This window comes from Cricetulus griseus (assembly GCF_003668045.3).
Source record: "Cricetulus griseus strain 17A/GY chromosome 1 unlocalized genomic scaffold, alternate assembly CriGri-PICRH-1.0 chr1_0, whole genome shotgun sequence".
Taxonomy (NCBI): domain Eukaryota; kingdom Metazoa; phylum Chordata; class Mammalia; order Rodentia; family Cricetidae; genus Cricetulus; species Cricetulus griseus.
This window is the reverse complement of record NW_023276806.1, coordinates 172,840,491-172,862,322: the sequence shown is the minus strand read 5'-3', so window position 1 is coordinate 172,862,322 and position 21,832 is coordinate 172,840,491. Positions and strand designations below refer to the sequence as shown.

At 42.1% G+C, this 21,832-nt stretch overlaps 1 protein-coding gene across 1 annotated transcript in view; it reads right to left on the bottom strand.

The window, feature by feature from the left end:
* The window catches only part of Fbxl13 (F-box and leucine rich repeat protein 13), a 198,368-nt gene that overhangs the window by 166,969 nt on the left and 9,567 nt on the right, over window positions 1-21,832 (bottom strand). Inside the window, exons 2-3 of the mRNA XM_027393433.2 lie at window positions 3,336-3,439; window positions 2,741-2,831 (exon numbers count right to left, since the gene is read on the bottom strand). Coding sequence (XP_027249234.1) covers window positions 2,741-2,831; window positions 3,336-3,439 — 195 coding nt within the window. The remainder of the gene's footprint in view (window positions 1-2,740; window positions 2,832-3,335; window positions 3,440-21,832) is intronic.

The following is a 21,832-nucleotide window of genomic DNA, read 5'->3' as shown; positions in this document are numbered from 1 at the left end:
TGTAATGTGTTGCTCAATACACACTGGGTATGCGCAGGTCCAATTAAATGTATCTCCTCAAACATGTATCTCCTCACTTCTTTATGGTAATCACTTCCAAAAAACTTCCTTCTAGCTTTCAAAAATTAATTTATTACATTTTTACTAATTTATGCTGTATGTGTGCCTGCCACAGCTCATATGTGGAGGTCAAAGGACAGCTTGTAGGAGACAAAAAGTTCTCTCTTCCTATCATCTAGATCCCAAGGACTGAACTCAAGCCAGCAGATGTGTATCAGGTCACGTTACCTCCTGAGCCATCTGCCAACACTTCTGTCTGCATTAAATGCTTGGAACGTTGCTACCTGTAATCACTTCTACAACTGCAATGTCTCACTCCTGTCTAACTATAACTGGGCCATTAATCATTCCTTCTCCACTGTTTTCTTCATCTCAGCTCAGGATACTGCCCAGGTTCAAATGTTCCTAAGGTCTGCAGCTAACATGACTGTGGTGGTTTGAAAGAAAATGGCCCCCAAAGGGAGTGGCTCTATTAGTAGATATGCCCTTGTTGGAGGAAGTGTGTCACTGTGGGGGTGGGCTTTGAGGTATTTATCTCAAAAAGCTTCCCTCAGTGTGACAGGCTTCTACTTTCTGTTGTCTCAGAGTCGAGATGTAGCCCTCTCAGCTCAAGTACCAGGTCTCCATGCTCACTACCATGCTCCCCATCATGAGGTCAAAGGACTGAACCTCTGAACTGAAGGCCAGACCCAATTTACTGTTTTCTTCCTAAGCTTGCCATGGTCATGGTGTCTCTTCACAGCAATAGACATCCTAACTAAGACAAATACTGTTCCAATAGTAAAGAGAAGTCCAATCTTGGAACTCTATTGGAATGCATGTTGATGTTGTTCAAAAAGAACCAGGAGAGTACATCAAGAGTATCACATCTGTCCCCACAAGCCTCTCCCCGGGGCTGAGGTAGCCTGGATGCCACAGTTAACAGATGCTCAGACACTGGGATCCAGTTCAGCTCTGGGAAAAGAAACTGTGGACAGCCTAGCCTGAGGCTCCTGCGTTGTACCTGAAGCCACTAAAGGCAACTGTCACCACCAATCTTAGTCAGAGTTCCTATTGCTGTGGTAAAACACCATGGCCAAAAGCAAGTTGGGGAGGAAAGGATTTGTTTGGCTTATACTTCCACATCTCAGTCCATCATTGAAGGAAATCAGGACAGGAACTCAAAGAGGGCAGGAACCTGGAGGCAGGAGCTGATGCAGAGGCCATGGAGGAGTGCTGTTTACTGGCTTGCTCCTTGGGATGGTTTTGAGTGAGAATGGCCCCCATAGGCTCATATATTTGAATGCCTAGTCACCAAGTTGTGGAACTATTTGAGAAGGATTAGAAGGATTAAGAGTTGTGGCCTTGTTGGAGGAAATGTGTCACTATGGATGGGATTAGAGTTTCAAAAAGCACACACCAGGCCCAGTGTCTCTCTCTGCCTGCTGCCTGTGGATCAGGATGTAGTCCTCAGTTACAGCACTAGTGCTAGAAGGCCACCATGCTCCCATGGTACTCCCATCAGGCTCCAACCATGTGCTGAACCTATAAAGCAAGGCCTAATTAAATGACTTCTTTCATAAGAGTTGCCTTGGTCATGATGTCTCTGCATAGCAATAGAACAGTGACTAAGATACTCTTCATGGCTTCCTCAGCCTGCTTTCTTATAGAACCCAGGACCACCAGCCCAGGAATGGCACCACCCACAGTAGGCTGGGCTTTCCCACATCAATCACTAAGAAAATGCCCTACCAGCTTGCCAACAGCCCAATCTTATGGAGGCATTTTCTTCATTAAGAGTACTTCCTCAGAATAGAAGAAAGGGTATGTGATAGGTAGGGTTTTAGTTGGGGGGGGCGGTGGTAGGGGAAGGGGGGGAAGGGAACTGGGATTGTCATGTAAATCAATCTTGTTTCTAATTCAAATAAAAAAGGATTAAAAAATAGTCCTTCCTCTCAAATTGGCATAAACCTATCTAACATACCACCTGAGCCCACTGCCTGCCAAGACTGCACAACACTGGAGAGGAAGCAATACCTACACTGCTCTGGGTAGACTTGTGGTCCAAAGCCAGGGCTACTGCAACCAGCCAAATGTGACTTTAGCCAATACAGAAGTCAACAGGCTGGGTAGCTTTTCTTCCCTAGCACCAAAGCAGTTAAAGAAGCCCACTCTATCAGGCCTCACAATGGGAGCCACAGGAATCTGTCCACTGTTCAGTTCATCCAGCCTGGAACTAAGTTCCAGGGAAGTGTTGCTTTTACAACCATGTCCCACACCCAGGAAAGTCAGGAGTCAGGGCTCAGAGCTGAAGCCATGATGCATCATGTGATACAAGCCAAAGCACATTTTCAGGGCACAGTAACCAAAATGCCCTTCAATCTCTCCATCCTCCTGCCTCAGCCTCCTGAATGTTGGGAATGCAGCTTGTGTGCTATTAAATCCAGCTTTCACAATGCTATTTCTGTCTATGAGAGGAAGAGAGGGAAAATGAACGGTAGACAGTCAGAAAGAAGAATTTGCCTGACCATTCTTTAGAACTGGGGACCTGTTTGGCTCGGTGTGGATTAACCTCTTGATTTCCTAGGTGGCCTCAATTCAGATTCTGACCTCTGACACCCCTACCCCTGGTAAAACCTCAAATCTGCTTGAGTATTTCCATATGAACTTAAGATGTGTTTCAAAATACTTGATTAATTACCAGCTGGTCATCCAGTCCAAAAAGTTGTTCCAAGTAAGTTTCAGAAAGTCTTCGAATTTTTGGTTTCAGTGATGGATCAATGCACATGTCCCTTTAATAAAATTAGAGGGCAAGGGCAAGATTAACTCCATTTGAAGTAATTCTACAACTGGGTCACTGATTCTCATGTCAGGGAGGGGTGGGGGTGGGAGGGTATTTCTCCTAAGGAGGTGGGTATGGGGGGGATATTTTCCCTAAGAGGGCAGGGATGAGGGGATACTTTCCCTGAGGGGCAGGGGTGTGGTGGGGGAGATATTTTCCCTGAGGTCAGAATCAACAGAATGTGCTGAGCTCCCGAGAACACTGTGTCAGCTTTTCTCAGCCTCACCTGACACACTCTGTCCTAGGAGCACAGGTGGGAGCTTACTGCATTCTCACACTGGGAAAATCAGTGAGTATATTGTTCACATTAAATTTTGAGGTGCTAACAGCCCAGGGAGGGATTCTTTAACAAGACCCTGATTTGAAACATTCATTGCCAAGACTGTATCATGACACTATTTGAAGTTCTTGGCCTTCAGAACATTCGCCTATCATACATCAAAACAGCACTTACCAAAGAAGGTTTTCCAGGCCACTCTGAATGATAGTTATGATCATTTTCTCTAAATACCTCAGTGGGTCCTCAGGACATGTCACAAGTAACCCACATAACAGCGCCTGGTAAGAGGGAAAAGTAACTCAGTCAATGCTCCTGCTTCTCCCAGGCAACCCCTGCATTTCCTGTGTCCACAAGCTGCTACAGTCAAATCAAAATTCAGAACATCTAGCCTCTGTCTGAAAGCTCCTATAAATGACACAATACAAGTGGCTGCACAGGGTTTTGTGCTGTATAAGAAAATTTTTTGTACAAATCCAAAGCTGGTTACAATGCTGAGATCCAGGGTTTCTACCCCTTTGAAGAATGAGGAACCAGTCAGTGGTGGAGCACATATCTTTAATCTCAGTACTTGAAAAATCTCTGTGAGTTCTAGGCCAGCCTGGCCAAAAAGAAAAAAACAATGTGGAACCATTTACCATTTTTCTTTTAATTTTTTATTGATTCTTTGAGAATTTCACATCATGTGCCCCAATCCCACGCATTTCCCAATCCTCCCCCTCTGCCCTCTTCTCTTGTAGCTCCCCCCCAAAAAAAATTTTTTAAAGTAGAAATAAAAATTCTTAAAAATCAGGGAAATCACATCCCAGGGTCTGCAGGCAGACTGAATTGGCCCCTGAGGACCCAGGGACCCTGACTCTGCTGAGATCACTGGGCTATTCCGACTCCCACAGAGTGCAGAGAGTTCAGAGTTGAGCTGCTTCGGCCCCTGCTTTGGGCCCAACTTCCACCTGCCCACTCTGGGAAATCCCGCCCAGGGGTCTACAGGCAGACTGAATCTGTCCCTGAGGACCCAGGGACCCTGACTCTGCTGAAATCTCTGGGCTATTCTGGCCCCCACAGAGTGCAGAGTTGAGCTTCTTCGGTCCCTGACTTGGGTCCAACTTCTGCCTGCCCACTCTGGGAACTCCTGCCCAAGGGTCTGCAGACAGGACGACTCTGTCCCTGAGGACCAAGCAACCCAGAGTCTGCTGACATCTCTGTACCAGTCCTGCTCTCACCCACCAGGACAGCGAGTGCCTCAGACCTGCCTGCACCCACCTTGAGACCCATCAGAGTATCAGAGCCAATTGCACCCACCTGAAGAGAACACGGGACCCATACACACCGGGAAAGGAAGAGACACCACCTGTACCCACTGGAAGAAGAGATGAGAAGATGACAATAAAGAACACATCCAACAACAGGAAAACCAATATGACACCACCAGAGTCTAGGGACTCTACACCAGCAAGACATGAACATCTCAACACAGAAGAAGCAGAAGACAGCAACCTTAAAAAACAACTACATGCAGATGATAGAGACCCTAAGAGATGAAATTAGAAAATCCTTCAGAGAAATGGAAGAACAGACAAACGAAAAAATGCAAGAAAGCAAGGAAAGCCACAAAAAGCCAAGAAAATACAATTAAACAGCTGAAGGAAACAGTTCAGGACCTGAAAACTGAAATAGAGTAAATAAAGAAAACACAAACTGAGGGAATGCTAGAAGTGGAAAAGCTGAGTAAACAATCAGGAATCACAGATGCAAGCATAACCAACAGAATACAAGAGATGGAAGACAGACTCTCAGATGCTGAAGATAAACTAGAGGAAATAAATTCATCAAGCAAAGAAAATCTTAAGTCCAACAAATCCTTAACACAAAATATCCAGGAAATATGAGACACCATGAAAAGACCAAACCTAAGGATAATAGGTATAGAAGAAGGTGAAGAAACCCAACTCAAAGGTGCAGAAAACATATTCAACAAAAACATAGAAGAAAACTTTCCCAACCTAAAGAAACACATGCCAATGAAAGTACAAGAAGCCTACAGAACGCAAAATAGAGTGGACCACAAAAGAAAGTCCCCTCGTCACACAACAATTAAAACACCAAACGTACAGAATAAAGAAAGAATATTAAGAGCAGCAAGGGAAAAAGGCCAAGTAACATATAAAGGCAAACCTATCAGAATTACAATGGACTTCTCCATGGAAACTCTGAAAGCCAGAAGGACCTGGATAGATATTTTACCAACTCTGAGAGAACAGGGATGCCAGCCCAGACTACTATACCCAGCAAAGCTTTCAATCACTATAAATGGAGAAAACAAGATATTCCACGACAAAACCAGATTTAAACAATAGGTAACCACTAACCAAGCCCTACAGAAAGTTCTGGAAGGAAAACTCCAACCTAAGGAAATTAACTACACTCACATAAACATAGGCAATAGATAATCCCACTTTATAAAAACCCAAAAGAAAAATCAGGATAAATCCACATACAATACCACTACCAACAACAAATCAAAAATAAACAAGAATAAATACTCAATGGATCTTAATTTCCCTCAATATTAATGGTCTTAACTCGCCTATAATAAGACACAGGCTAACAGATTGGATACGAAGATAGAATCCATCCTTCTGCTGCATACAAGAAACACACCTCGAATTCAAAGACAGCTGGGGTAGCTATCCTAGTATCTAACAAGTTAGACTTCAAACTAAAATCAATCAAAAGAGATGAAGAAGGTCATTTCACATTCATCACAGGAAAAATCCATCAGGAAGAAGTCTCAATTCTAAACATCTATACCCCAAATACAAAGGCACCAACATTCATAAAAGAAAAATTATTAAAACTCAAATCACAAATAAGACCTCACACAGTTATAGTGAGAGACTTCAACACCCCACTCTCACCACTGGACAGAAACTTAACAAAGAGGCAAAGGAAATAACAGAAGTTATGACCCAATTGGGATTAACAGACATCTATAGAATATTCTATCCAAACACAAAAGAATATACCTTCTTTCAGCATCACATGGAACCTTCTCAAAAACCGACCACATACTTGACAACATAGCAAACTTCAACAGGTACAAAAAATTGGAATAATCCCCTGTGTATTATCAGACCACCATGCCTTAAAGTTAGAAATCAAAAACAAAACAAATTGCAGAAAACCTACCAACTCATGGAAATTGAAGAACACGCAATTGCGCCATTCCTGGGTCAAGGAAGAAATAAAGAAATTAAAGAATTCCTAGAATTCAATGAAAATATAGACACAACATACCCAAACTTATGAGACACTTTGAAAGCAGTACTAAGAGGAAAGTTCATAGCTCTAAGCACTCATATGAAGAAACTAGAGAATAGTCACACCAGGGAATTGACATCACAACTGAAAGCTCTAGAACAAATGGAAGCAAATTCATCCCGGAGGAGTACATGCCAGGAAATCATCAAACTGAGGGCAGAAATCAATAAAGTCGAAACAAAGAAAACATTCAATGAATCAATGTAACAGAGTTGGTTCTTTGAGAAAATCAACAAACTAACCAAAAGGCAGAGAGAGAACAAGCAAATTAACAAAATCAGAAATGAAAAGGGGGACATAACAATGGACACTGAGGAAATCCAGATAATCTTCAGGTCATACTTTGAAAACCTGTACTCCACAAAATTTGAAAATGTACAGGAAATGAACAATTTTCTGGACAGATATCACTTACCAAAATTGAATGAAGAACAGATAAGCAATTTAATCAGACCTATAACCCCTAATGAAATTGAAGCAGTCATCAGAAGTCTCCCAACCAAAAAAACCTGGGGCCAGATGGCTTCACTGCAGAATTCTACCAGAAATTCAAAGAAGAGCTAATACCCATAGTACTCAAATTGCTCCACACAATAGAATCAGAAGGGACATTGCCAAACTCTTTTTACGAGGCTACAATAACTTTGATACCCTAGCCACACAAAGACACAACTAAGAAAGAGAACTAAAACCCAGAGGCAGCCTGGCCTCCATTCGCTGGCCCAGGTAGGCCAGGAGCTGTTTCCGGCTCCAGTTCATAGTCGCTGCTCAGAGTCATCTGACACAGCAACCTGCGTGCTGGAAGGAGTTTGGAGGTGGGATCCGACACACCTAGGCCCAGTGACCGCTCTGACTCCAACTTCCGGACTGGTGGGACCCGGCAGGCCCAAACACTGCCGACACCCAGGTAACAGTGACACCTCCATCCAAGAAAAGAGGACCAACATCAGAGTATTGGATCTGTTTGCATCTACCAGAAGGGAACCTTGGTCCCACACCCACCAGGAGAACAAGAAACTCTTGCTACACCCACCAGAAGAAAGGATGAGAAGAGGACAAGGTAAAAGCACATCCAACAACAGAAAACCCAATATGAGACCACCGGAGACTAGGAACCATACACCAGTAAGGCCTGAACATCATGATGCAGATGAACAAGAAGAGAATGACATTAAAAGCATCTTCATGGAAATGATAGAGGACCTCAAAGAGGACATGAGAAAATCCCTTAAAATGGAAGAAAAACTAACGAAAAAATACAAGATATCAATAAATCTCTCAAGGAAACAGTTCAAAACCTAAAAATTGAAATAGAGACAATAAAGAAAGCATGATATGAGGGAATGCTAGAAATAGAAAAGCTGGGTAAATGATCAGGAACTACAGATGTAAGCATAACCAACAGAATACAAGAGATGGAAGAGAGAATCTCAGGAGTTGAAGACACACTGGTGGAAATAGGTTCATCAACCAAAGAAAATCTTAAGTCCAACAAATCCCTATCACAAAATACCCAGGAAATATGGGATACCGTGAAAAGACCAAACCTAAGTATAATAGGTATAGAAGAAGGTGAAGAAATCCAACTCAAAGCCTCAGAAAACATATTCAACAAAATCATAGAAGAAAACTTTCCCAACCTAAAGAAAGACATACCAATGAAAATACAAGAAGCCTACAGAACACCAAATAGACTGAACCAAAAAAAAAAAAAAAAAGGTCACCTCGCCACGCCACATAATAATCAAAACACCAAACATAAACAACAAAGAGAAAATATTAAGAGTGGCAAAGGAAAAAGGTCAAATAAACTATAAAGGCAAACCTATCAGAATCACACCTGGCCTTTCCTTGGAAACTCTGAAAGCCAGAAGGTCCTGGATAGATATTCTGCCTACACTAAGAGACCATGGATACCAGCCCAGACTACTATACCCAGCAAAGCTTTCAATCATTATAGATGGAGAAAACAAGATATTCCATGACAACACCAGATTCAAACAATACATATCCACCAATCCAGCCCTACAAAAAGTACTGGAAGGAAAACTGCAACCCAGGGAAATTAACTACAACCAGAAAAACATAAGCAATAGATAATACCAACTTACCAACAGCCAAAAGGAAAAAAGGACGGAATCCCACACATAATCTCACCACCATCACCAAATCAAAAACAAACAAGAATGAACAATAATCAATGGTCATTAATATCCATCAACATTAATGATCTTAATTCCCCTATAAAAAGACACAGATTAGCAGAATGGATAAGAAGACAGAATCCTTCTTTCTGCTGCATACAAGAAACTCACCTCAACTTCAAAGACAGACCATACCTAAGAAAGTCATATTCAGTACATCCTGATAACATTCTTCCAAATCTACCTTTCAGGAAACTGGAGACATCAAGTTATCAAATAAAGTCATGGATCTAGAGTCCTGAGAGCTTTATAAAATTTGTATTCAATAGAAGTTCATAAGAATAACCCTGAAATTGACAATCACATCTATCTAAATACCATAAATAACAGCCAAAATTGAGGGCATTCCCAAATGTGTCTGTACAAATGCTAGAAAAGCATCTTCAAAAAATGGTGCTGGCATTACTGGTTGCTGGCATGTCGAAGACTGCAGATACATCCATGTCTATCGCCATGCACAAAACTTAAGTCAAAATGGATCAAAGATCTCAACATAAACCCAGCCACACTGAACTTATTAGAAGAGAAAGTAGGAAATACCCTTGAATTAATTGGTACAGGAGACTGCTTCCTGAACATAACACCAGTAACACAGACACTGAGATCCACAATTAATAAATAGGACCTCCTGAAACTAAGAAGCTTCTGTAAGGTAAAGGACACAGTCAACAAGACAAAACGACAGCCCATGGATTGGGAAAAGATATTCACCAACCCCACATCTGACAGAGGGCTGATCTCCAAAATATACAAAGAACTCAAGAAGCTAGTCTCCAAAACACCAAATAATCCAATTAAAAAGTGTGCTACATAACTAAATAGACAATTCTCAATAGAGGAATCTAAAATTGGCTGACAGACACATAAGAAAGTGTTCAACATCTTTAGCCATCAGGGAAATGCAAATCAAAACAACTCTAAGATACCATCTTAACCTGTCAGAATGGCTAAAATCAAAAATACCAATGACAGTTTATGCTGGAGAGGATATGGAGAAAGGGGAACACTCCTCCACTGCTGATGGGAGTGCAAACTTGTACAGCCACTTTGGAAATCTGTATGGCGATTGCTCAGGAAAATGGGAATCGGTCTACCACAAGATCCAGCAATTCCACTCTTAGGCATATACTCAAAAGAAGCACATTCCTACAACAAGGACATCTGTTCAGCTATGTTCACAGCAGCATTAATTGTAATAGCCACAACCTGGAAGCAACTTAGATGCCCCTCAACTGAAGAATTGATAGAAAAAAATGTGTTTCATTTAGACAATGGAGTACTACTCAGCGGAAAAAAAAGGCAATGGAATCTTGAAATTTGCAGGCAAATGGATGGAACTAGAAGAAAACATTCTGAGGGAGGTAACCCAGGCACAAAAAGACAGGCATTGTATGTACTCACACATATGTGGATTTTAGACATAGAGTAAAGGATTGCCAGCCTGCAGCCCAGGCTGCCAGAGAGGCTGGTAAACAAGAAGGACCCTAAGAGAGACATACATGGTAAGTGACAAGATCTCCTGAGAAAATTGGGAGCATGGGGGAAAGGGGAGGGAACTAGGAGAATGAGAAGGGGAGAGAAGGGGTGAGGAAGACATGATGGGACAGGGAGGTTGAGTTGGGGGAAGAACAGAAGAGCAAGATAAGAGATATTATAATAGAGGGAGACATAAGTTTAAAGAGAAATCAGGCACTAGGAAAATGTCTGGCGAGCTACAAAGATGACACCAACAATCTAAGCAACAGAGGAGAGGATACCTTAAATGCCCTCTTCTGATAATGAGATTGATGACTAATTCGTATGCCATCATATAGCCTTCATTCAGCAGCTGGTGGAAGTAAAAGCAGACACCCACAGCTAACCCTTGAACTGAACTGAACTGAACTGAACTGAACTGAACTGAACTGAAGATGCAGAGGAGGACTGATGAGCAAAGGGGTCCATACCAGGCTGGTGAAACCCACAGACACAGCTGACCTGATCAAGGGAAAACTCTTGGTCCCCAGACTGATAGCTGGGAAACCAGCATGGGACAGATCCTGACCCCCTAAATGTGGGTGTTCTTGAGGAGACCTTGGAAATCTATGGGGCCTCTTGTAGTGGATCAATACTTATCACTACCATAGGAATGGACTTTAGGAGCCCACCCCACATGGAAGGATACTCCCTGAGCCTAGACACAAGGGGTTTGGCCTAGGCTCTATCCCAAAGAATATGACAGACTTTCAAGACCCCCTATGGAAGGCCTCACCCATCCTGGGGAACAGAAAGGGTATGGGATAGTAGGGCATTATTTGGGGGGGGGAAGAGGGGAGGGAGAGGGACCTGTGATTGACATGTAAAATAATTTTCTTTCTAATAAAAAAAAGAAAGAAAGAAAAATAAAATAAAATAAAGAAAGAGAACTACAGACCAATATCCTCATGAACATTGACGCAAAAATTCTCAATAAAATACTGACAAATCGAATCCAAGAACACATCAGAGAAATCATCCATCCCCATCAAGTAGGCTTCATCCCAGGGATGCAAGGATGGTTCAGCATATGAAAATCCATCAATGTAATCCACCATATAAACAGACTGGGGGAAAAAAATCACATGATCACCTCACTAGATGCCAAAAAAAGCCTTTGCCAAAATCCAACACCCCTTCATGATAAAGGTCCTGGAGAAATCAGGAATAACAGGAACATACCTCAACATAAGAAAAGCAATATATAGCAAGCCGACAGCCAACATCAAATTAAATGGAAACTCAATGCAATTCCTCTAAAATCAGGAACAAGACAAGGCTGTCCACTCTCTCCATACCTCTTCAATATTGTCCTTGAAGTTCTAGCTAGAGCAATAAGACAACAAAAGGAGATCAAGGGAATACAAATCAGAAAGGAAGAAGTCAAACTCTCACTATTTGCAGATGATATGATAGTCTACATGAGTGACCCGAAAAACTCAACCAGGGAACTCCTACAGCTGATAAACACCTTCAGCAAAGTGGAAGGATACAAGATTAACTCAAAAAAAATCAGTAGCTCTACTATATATGGATGACACATTGTTGGAGAAAGAAATCAGAGAAACATCACCTTTTACAATTGCCACAAACAACATAAAATACCTTGGAGTAACAATAACCAAAAAAGTGAAAGACCTGTACTGTAAGAATTTTGAGTCTCTAAAGCAAGAAATTAAAGAAGATACCCCAAAATGGAAAGATCTCCCATGCTCTTGGATAGGCAGGATCAACATAGTAAAAATGGCAATCTTGCCAAAAGCAATCTACAGATTCAATGCAATCCCCATCAAAATCCCAACAAAATTCTTCACTGACCTTGAAAGAACAATTCTCAACTTTATATGGAGAAACAAAAGACCCAGGATAGCCAAAACAGCCCTGTACAATAAAGGAACTTCTGGAGGCATCACCATCCCTGACTTCAAGCTCTATTACAGAGCTATAGTCCTGAAAACAGCTTGGTATTGGCACAAAAATAGACAGATAGACCAATGGAATAGAGTTGAAAATCCTGATATTAACCCAAACACTTATGAACAGCTGATTTTTGACAAACAATCCAAATTTATATGATGGAACAAAGAGAAAATCTTCAACAAATGGTGCTGGCATAACTGGTTTCGGACAAGTAGAAGACTACAGATAGACCCAAACCTATCACCTTGCACAAAACTTAAGTCAAAATGGATCAAAGACCTCAACATAAATCCAGCTACACTGAACCTATTAGAAGACAAAGTGGGAAATGCCTTTGAATTAATTGGTACAGGAGACTGCTTCCTGAACATTACACCAGTAACACAGACACTGAGATCAACAATTGATAAATGGGACCTCCTGAAACTGAGAAGCTTCTGTAAGGCAAAGGACACAATCAGCAAGACAAAATGGCAGCCCACAGACTGGGAAAAGATATTCACCAACCCACATCTGACAGAGGGCTGATCTCCAAAATATACAAAGAACTCAAGAAGCTAGTCTCCAAAATACCAAATAATCCAATTAAAAAGTGTGCTACATAACTAAATAGACAATTCTCAATAGAGGAATCTTAAATGGCTGACAGACACATAAGAAAGTGTTCAACATCCTTAGCCATCAATGAAATACAAATCAAAACAACTCTGGGATACCATCTTACTCCTGTCAGAATGGCCAAAATCAAAAACACCAATGACAGTTCATGCTGGAGAGGATGTGGAGAAAAGGGAACACTTCTCCACTGCTGATTCGAGTGTCAACTTGTATAGCCACTTTGGAATCAGTATGGCGACTCCTCAAGAAAATGGGAATCAGTCTACCACAAGATCCAGCAATTCCACTCTTAGGCATATAACCAAAAGAAGCACATTCATACAACAAGGACATCTGTTCAATCGTATTCATAACAGCACTATTTGTAATAGTCAGAAACTGGAAGTAGCCTAGATGCCCCTCAACCGAAGAATGGATAGAGAAAATGTGGTACATTTACACAATGGAGTACTACTCAGCGGGGGGACAAAACAATGGAATCTGAAATTTGCAGGAAAATGGATGCAGGAAGAAACCATTCTGAGCAAGGTAACCCAATCACAAAAGACAAACGTAGTATGTACTCATTCATATGCAGATTTTAGACATAGCATAAAGTATTACCAGCCTACAATCCACACTGCCAGAGAAGCTAATAAACAAGGAGGACCCTAAGAGAGACATACATGGTCCCCTGGAGAAGGGGAAAGGGTCAAGATCCCCTGAGCAAATTGGGAGCACAGGAAGAGGGGGAGGGAGATAGGAGAATGAGAAGGGGAGAAGAGGAGGGATGCAGAGGACATGAGGGAGCAGAAAGGTTGAGTCAGGGGAAGAATAAAAGATAACAAGAATGGAGATACCATAATAGAGGGATACATTTTAGGTTTAGAGAAATCAGGCACTAGGGAAATGTCTGGAGGTCTACAAAGATGACACCAGCTAACAATCTAAGCAACAGAAGAGAGGCTACCGTAAATGCCCTCCCCGGATAATGAGATTGAGGACTGACTTACATGCCACCCAATAGCCCTCATCCAGCAGCTGGTGGAAGTAATCCACAACTAATCACTGAACTGAACTGGAACCCAGATGCAGAGAAGGAAGAATGAAGAGCAAAGGGGTCCAGACAAGGCTGGTGAAACCCACAGAAACAACTGACCTGAACATCGGAGAACTCTTGCTCCCCAGACTGATAGCTGGGATACCAGCATGGGACTGATCCAGACCCCAGGAACATGGATTTCAGTGAGGAAACCTCGGAAATCTACGGGACCTTCTCTAGTAGTTCAGTACTTATCCCTAGCATAGGTGTGGAGTTTGGGAGCCCATTCCATATAGAAGAATACTCCCTGAGCCAAGACACATGAGAGTGGGCCTAGGCCCTATCCCAAAGGATACGATAGATTCTGATGACCCCCCCCCCCATGGAAGGCCTCACCATCCAGGGGGAGCAGAAAGGACATGTGATGGGTACGGTTTTAATTGGGAGAGGAGGGGTGGTAGGGGAGGATGGGAGGGAGAAGGGAACTGGGATTGACATGTAAAACAATTCTGTTTCTAATTCAAAAAAATAATCTGAAAAAAGTTTCTTAAATATCACTTCATTTCTCCATCTTGCCTACCTCTCTATCACATATCCATTCGTTGTAGTGGCGTTGGGGACTGCACTGTATCACACAGCATTCCCCTTTGTCCACTCAGCTTTACTTGAAAATGTTCGTTGCAGTGAGTCATTGGTCTGGTGAGGAGCCACTTTTAAGTCAAAAAAAAAAAAAAAAAAAAAAAAAAACTGTTCAAGTCAAACCATAGGTGACTGATAAAATCCATGGTCCAAGTCTACTGTGGAGATAAATGCAGTCTTTACCCCTCATCAAGGAAACTTTTCTTTGCCACAGACAAGGACCACTATAGGAAACCACAACCAACCAAAATACAGAGCTGTGGATCCCAGTCCCTGACGAATACATCTATAAAACACTCCCATACCTAAGGCCCCAGGAACATTCCAGAAGAGGGGCAGAAAACTGTAAGAGCCAGAGGAGCAGGGACTTTGCCGTGAGATGGTGTCTCTTGGTAACATCAGAAGCTACACCCATAAAGCCTCACCAACATGGCTGCCCAGCTATTAGCTGAGCAAGGTGACACCCTACACAGAGAACTATGGTCAGCTGAGAAATGCTGGAGCTAAATGGTTGTCCAGTGCTGAATGGTCAACCCTGAAAACCCATACATACAAGTAACATCATTCAGACCAACAGGTTGTATTTAAGAATAAATATACATAGACTACAGATACATGTATGCATGCAACAATAATTAGTGAAAAAGGAACCATGAATTTGAAGGAAATTGGAGAGGGGTATCTGGCAGGGTTTGGAAGGAGGAAAGAGAAGGGAGATCCCCAAGAGAAAAAAGTTCCCATTAAAAATCATATCAATGAGACATGCAGAATTCCTGAACATGTCCACACTTAGAGCGGAGAATAAGGCTAGCGTTGCACGGCCAACAGAAAGCACCTGGACATTTGTCTTGTTCCTCCTAGTTCCCTGTCTCCCTTTAGGGTCTGCTGTGTGTCTCAGCGGGAGGGAGATTTTTTCCTCTCCCCCACTCAGAAGCCACTCTTGGTGGCTTTCTCCTGCTCCTGCATTTTAGAAACAAAATATCCCAGGCCCTAGAGTTACAAAGAGCAGTTGTTCCCACTGCCATGAAAAAAGCACCAACAAACAGATCTAGGGACTTAGCTGTGATCAGAGGGTCTCTCCAACAAATAGACAAACCAAGAAAAAAGGAAAAGAGAAAAAGAAATACAGGAAGCCCATCCTGGCTGAACTCTGTATAATGGAATCCTCCCTTTGCAACACCTCTATCTCTTTGGTGTGCAGCCTGGTAGGACCCTACCAGCAGGATAGATGTCTCAGCTTAGACACAGATCCCTCCCCCTCTCTACAGCCTGCTGGAAATATAATAATAAATTCAAGAGTCTGTGAAAACAGAGCAGTTTTTCTATATACAATTCAGCCAAAAAGGACACCAACATAGAGAAAAGGCCAAAACCACAGCTTTTAAAAGCCTCCCATTGTTCTCTGTTCCTATTGGCAAACTCCAGAGACAGAAGGAGGTGTGGAGCTGAGCAGAGTTCTTCAAAGAAGAAATACAGGGCCAGCAAGACAGCTCAGCCAGCAGTTAAGAGCACACTGCTCTGCAGAGGACTCTGGTCTGTTGCCCAACACTGGCCCAGCACCTTAGGGCTTTTGGCATCTCCAGTTCCAGAAGAGACAGGACACTCTTACAGCCTTGCACATACATTCAGGTAAAACACCCACACAGAGAAAAATAAATCTTTGCTTGCTTGCTTGCTTGCTTGCTTGCTTAAAGAAAATGTACCACCACAACCTCCTCTGCTCCTGACCCAGCCCCACCCCATCCCCACCCTGGCCTCTCTCAGGAGAAGCTCAGCTACTTGCAGACTATATACACAAGGCACCTTGGTTCCCACCACACTGCAAGCTATATTTTAAAAGGTGGCTATCACCCAAAAGGCAGCAAGGGATCTAATAATGGAACTGGATCCTTCCACAACATCAGTTTCCAGAATGGCTCTGTTGAAAAACCCACCTGTGTCTGGCACTTTGCTGTGTGGCTTCTACTTTCCCCACCCTACAGCCCATCCCCTCCTTCGTAACCTGGTGTCTAGAGGACATTTGGATGGCAACTTGCTTTTTCTGCTACGTAGGGCTCTGTGTTTTTAGCAAGCTCCCAGAGAAATTTCCCAGGCATAGAAGTCTGGGAATTAGTGGAGTTCAGTTTTATGGGAATTAAGAAAGTCAGGGATGGGATTAAGAAATATCAGAAACTGCACGTAAATGGCAATATAGGTGTATGGAGAATGTCCTTGAACAATAGTTCAAATATAAACGGCAAGGAAGTTAGCTGCCTAGTATAGCTCTGGGTTGAGTGGGGCAGGGTAGGAACAGAGAGACAGACTGACTTGTTTAAGCCAACCATATTTATCATATCAGATACCCAGTTAGAACGGTGAATATGTTAACAGCCTCAATAGTAATACAAAACTCTAAGAGTGCAGCAGTAACATCTATTCTTGGGTGCTCCTGCGGCCTGTTAGAGAAATTTCCAAGTGGCAAGATGAGTAGAGATCTTATATGTGGGAAAGCAGGAAACCCAAGCCCAGCAGCACAGAAAAAAATCACCAATATCCCCAGATGCAGACAGGAAGCAGCACACAGGGTCACTCTGTGAAGACAAAGGAATTTGTACTGATATATTATTTATTATTTATTAAAGCTTGCCTGAGGATTCAGAAAGCAAAGTCAGCCATGAGCCATAGAAGCCAGGTACACACCTTTAATCCCAGCAGCCAGAAGGTAGGAGGTGGTGGTACACATCTGTAATCCTAGGACTCAGGATTAAGAGATATATGTGATGGGAGATGTTCTTCTGTATATATGTTTCTCTTATTGGTTGATGAATAAAACACTGTTTGGCCAATGGGGCAGGAAGATAGGTGGCACTAGGAGATGAGGAGAATTCTGGGAAAGGTAGGCAGAGGGACCCCACCAAAATCAGTCACCATGTAGACGACAAAGGAGTAGCAGGTGCAGGCATTCTCCAGTAAGCCAAGACTATGTACAAATACATAGATTAGTAGTCAAGGGTTAATAATTAAGACAGAGATAGCCAATAAGAAGTCCTAGCCATTGACCAACAATTGTATAACTAATATAGCATCCGTGTGTTTATTTGGGGCTAAGAAGGGTGGCGGAACAAAGAAAACTCGGCAACATAGATGGGTCTCTGTGAATCCAAGGCCACCCAGGGATACATTAGAGTGAACCAGTCTAAAAGTGAGTTAGAGTTCACACCTTTAATCTCAGGACTCATGAGAGGTATTTAAGATAGGAACAGGGTCAATATCAGGCATTCATTCTCCAGCCACACTGAGGAGAAGCAGCAGGATCAGCCCATTCAGCCCGAGGCAGTGTTAAGAGCTAGTGGCCTGCTACTTTGCTTTTCTGATCTGCAAGTTGAAGTTTGAACCCCAATATCAGTCTCTGGGTCTTTTATTTTACGTGTTACAGGAAGTCTCCTCCAGACCCAATAGATCACTGCCTCAATTTATTTTCTGCTATATAATAGACTATCACAGACTGGGTGTGTTACAGTTTCTTATGGCTTATGGTCTGCAGGCTGGGGTGTCCAAGAACATGGTGTAGCACTTAGTGAGGACCTTTGTGCTGAGTCACAGCGGGCCCGAGGTTAGAGGGAACTAGAGAAGCTGAGTTTGCCGTATAACAACCTGTCCTGTGATAACTCACTCACTCAGTCCACCTGTTAGGCTGAGGGTCCATGACCACAGCTGCTGGGAAAAGTCCCACTACCTCTCCACACTGTTGCACTATAAGTGACATTCTAATACATGAGCCTTGGGGGACACTTTCAAACCAGTGTCTTGAGATGAAAACCTTGTCCTTGTGTTCCTTGCCCATACCACGTACTCACACAAAAGTATGCACAACTGGCTGTCATCAGGAGAGTTCATATCTATTTGGAAATGTTTTTGTTCATATGTAAACACAGAAATATGTCTCTTAAACAGGCAATAGAACAAACAGCATATATGTCTACATCCTTTGAAAAGGAAAAAGGGAGGTTGCTTTAAAAAGAGAAAGTGTCATGTAAGAATCAGTTCCAGAAAGCCCTTTACTTTGGAAAACCCTAACAAACAAACAAACAAACAAACAAAAAACCTAAACACTGATCAAAGCTTTTCCTACCCCTTCCCCAAGCCCCATGAATCAAGCCAAAGTGCGACCCCCCCACCCCAAGATGGACATTTGCTGGGAGAAGTCCTTCTGTGTATATGTTTCTTATTGGTTGATAAATAAAGCACTGTTGGCCAATAGGAAAGCAAGATAGGTGGGGCTAGGAGTCGAGGCGGATTCTGGGAAACGTAGTAAAGACAAATCAGACAAAGACAGATCCTGGGGAAGAGAGGACGCATTCTGATGTCCTTGATTAAGATAAGTCTTTATAAAATATATAGATTATTAGTTATGGTTGATAATTAAGACTGAGCTAGCAAATAAGAAATCCTAGTCATTATAACTAGTATGAGACTCTGTATGTTATTTGGGGGCCCTAATGTGGCGACAGAACTCAGGCAGCTGGCGAAGAATTATCATTACAGACATTGCTTCAGGATACATTTCATTTTATAATTCAATAATGAACATTTGAAAAGAGATCAGCTTTGTCTTACCAACATTTAAACAGATAACACCACTTTTTAACTTTAGAGGCTTTATAAATGGAAGTATTCCTAGACGATTAAAGGGAACCAACTGCTTTGGCCATGCAGAAGGAAACTTGGGGAGTAAAAAATACCCCCTTGGGACTAGAATGAGGGGTTCTATTTGAGCCAGAGTCTGACTATGCTATCCAGCTTGTCTGAAACTTGTAGGATCAAGCAACACTCCTACCTCAATCTCCCAAGGAGCTGGGACTATAAGAATACCACCACACCCAGCTCAGCCTGTACAGCTTTACAGTAGACTGCACAGGGGGAGCAGCAGCCCCTGGGATGTGAGAGATGGACAACCATTTGACTATGTGCAGACTGTGCCACCAATGGTGGGATTGTCATATTCGGACAGTTACTAGGTAAAATAACCATTGCTGAAACAATGAATTGGCAGCATTTTGTATCTTTAGTGTGGACTCCCCTTAGGACTGCATCTGGCAGGGGTGAGGAACTCGGCAATGATTTTCCCTACACTTGAGAGGCTACAAACTTTTTACCCAAAGGTCTAGCAAACTAAGTTAGCGAGGCAGTACCCCCTCTCCCAAATCAGCAAGCTGTGCTGATTCTTGTGTCTCTGGGAAACACTTATTCCGTGTTCCAAGGCAGAATTTCGCTATGCTCCCCCAGGGTGGTCTCCTGGGCTCAAGTGGTTTCCTTTCTTAACCTCTCAAGTAGCTTGAAAGAAAGTATAAACCACTGCCCCTCTCCTTTGAACCCTAGACAGGTATCTCGCCTTAAAACAAATACCCAATAAAGGATCCATTGGCTTATAAATAAATGTGTTTTTCCAAGCACAAATTGACAACTGAATCTTGAAAGAAATATAAGCCACACAAAAAAAACTTTATTTAAAAAAAAAGTGAGAAAGAAAAATCTAATTTAGTCATGATTTGTAATGGAAGCTCGCCCTCTGCTGGGAAGAGCCAGCTATCATTTTCTTAGACATTAAGCTGAAATCCAACCTCACGATTTGAAATGTAGTTTCTTACTCTGATACAGTTGCTATGTTTATTTGTGTAATAATTTTTAGACAGTTTAGTCATAATACACAGCTCATCTTTGGTCTCTCTGGACAGGCCTGTTTGTCAGTAGACAACAAACCTAGTTCTACAAAGTAGAAAGTGAGAAATATGCATGTCTAATTTTTTTTAATGTACCCAAATCCTTCCAACAAGGCATCATTGCATGGGATCCTATTTTAATAATTTGCTTAAAAATATAAGTGCCTTTCAGGAATGCCTCCAACGGACAAATAGTGAGACACTGACGGTGTCTGCGTTCTGAGTGAAGAGATGACTATAGTGAATCAGAAGAAATCACAAGCATTCATGTTTCCTACAATTCCTTGTAGGGACAGCCCCTAGGTGTTGCTATTATGTATTTTTTAATAGAGTTTCACCCATGCACCATGGCATGCGTGTGCCACCTCTCATACATGAACAAACACTGAAAATATTTTAAAATACTCAGTAGCAAGGTCTTTTTTTTAAAAGTTATTACTATATTTTATGCTCATATATTTGTGTAGACAACATTTGTGTAAGAACCCCTCATTGGATTCTAATGATGAGAAAGCCTAGCTTGCGCAAACATGTGGTCATGGACTGGGCTGTGTCCGGGCACAGGATGCTCCACCAGCAGTAAAAGGGAAACCAGCTAGCTTTTGGTGGTGTACAGGGCTGAAAAATAAGAGGCGCCCAAATGTGGCCATTTGCTCAATAACAAGTATGTTGGGGTCTAGGGTGCTCTTGAAGGAGCCAGCACAACGACCTCTAAGAGGATCTTCATGGGGGGGAAGTTAGGGGGGCTACAGTCTAGCTAGTATCAAGCCACCTTCATCTGCCTAGACTGAGTGGCCTCGTCACTCTATAGAAAGAAAGGGGGACCTCTGAGATGAAAGAATGTATTGTGTAGAATATCTACTGCCCCTTTTAATTGCAAAACAAATCACTCAATATGTACAGAGGTGAAGAAATGTGATAATCAATGGAAGAAAATAAACCACAGACACAGACCCAAAAATGATGCAGATATTGAAGGAACCAGTGTTTCTCTTTGTCTTTATTTTACACAGGCTCTCTTGCTAAGTTTCTTAGGCTTGCCTTGAACTCAATATGTAGCCCAGACTAGCCTAAAAGCAATCCTCTTGTCCTACCTTCCTAAGTCCTGGAATTACAGACATGTGCCATCAACTTTCCAGACAATAATTTTTATTATTATTATTTTTGTTTTTCTAGACAGGATTTCTCTGTAGCTTTGAAGTCTGTCCTGAAACTCACTCTGTAGACCAGGCTGGTCTTGAACTCAGAGACCCACCTGTCTCTGCCTCCCAAGTGCTAGGATTTAAGGCGTGAACCACCATGGCTCAACTCCAGATAATCATTAATGTGTTAAAAAAAAAAACAGGAAATGATAGCAAAACTGGAATGCAATGAGAGGAACAGTGGGCATTCCAGGACTGAAAAATATAGTGTCCACAATTAAGATGTAATTTAATGTATTCAACAGATGGGATGGCATTCACCATACAACAAAATTAGTAAATTTAACAATCCACATCAACTTAATCGGTGAAAAAGATCCAAAATTGCACCCAGAAGAAAAAATAGTTAACAGGACAAAGAAAGCAGAGGAAAAAGGTAAAATTTCATTATATTCATGATTGAATTCCTAAGTGATTGGCTGCAAAACTAATGAAAACTGAGTATCAGTCAGCAAATTAAATAATCTTAGTATACCAGGCAGGTTTTTGTTTTGTTTATTGGTTGTTTTTTTTTTCTTTTTTGAGTCTTACCATTATC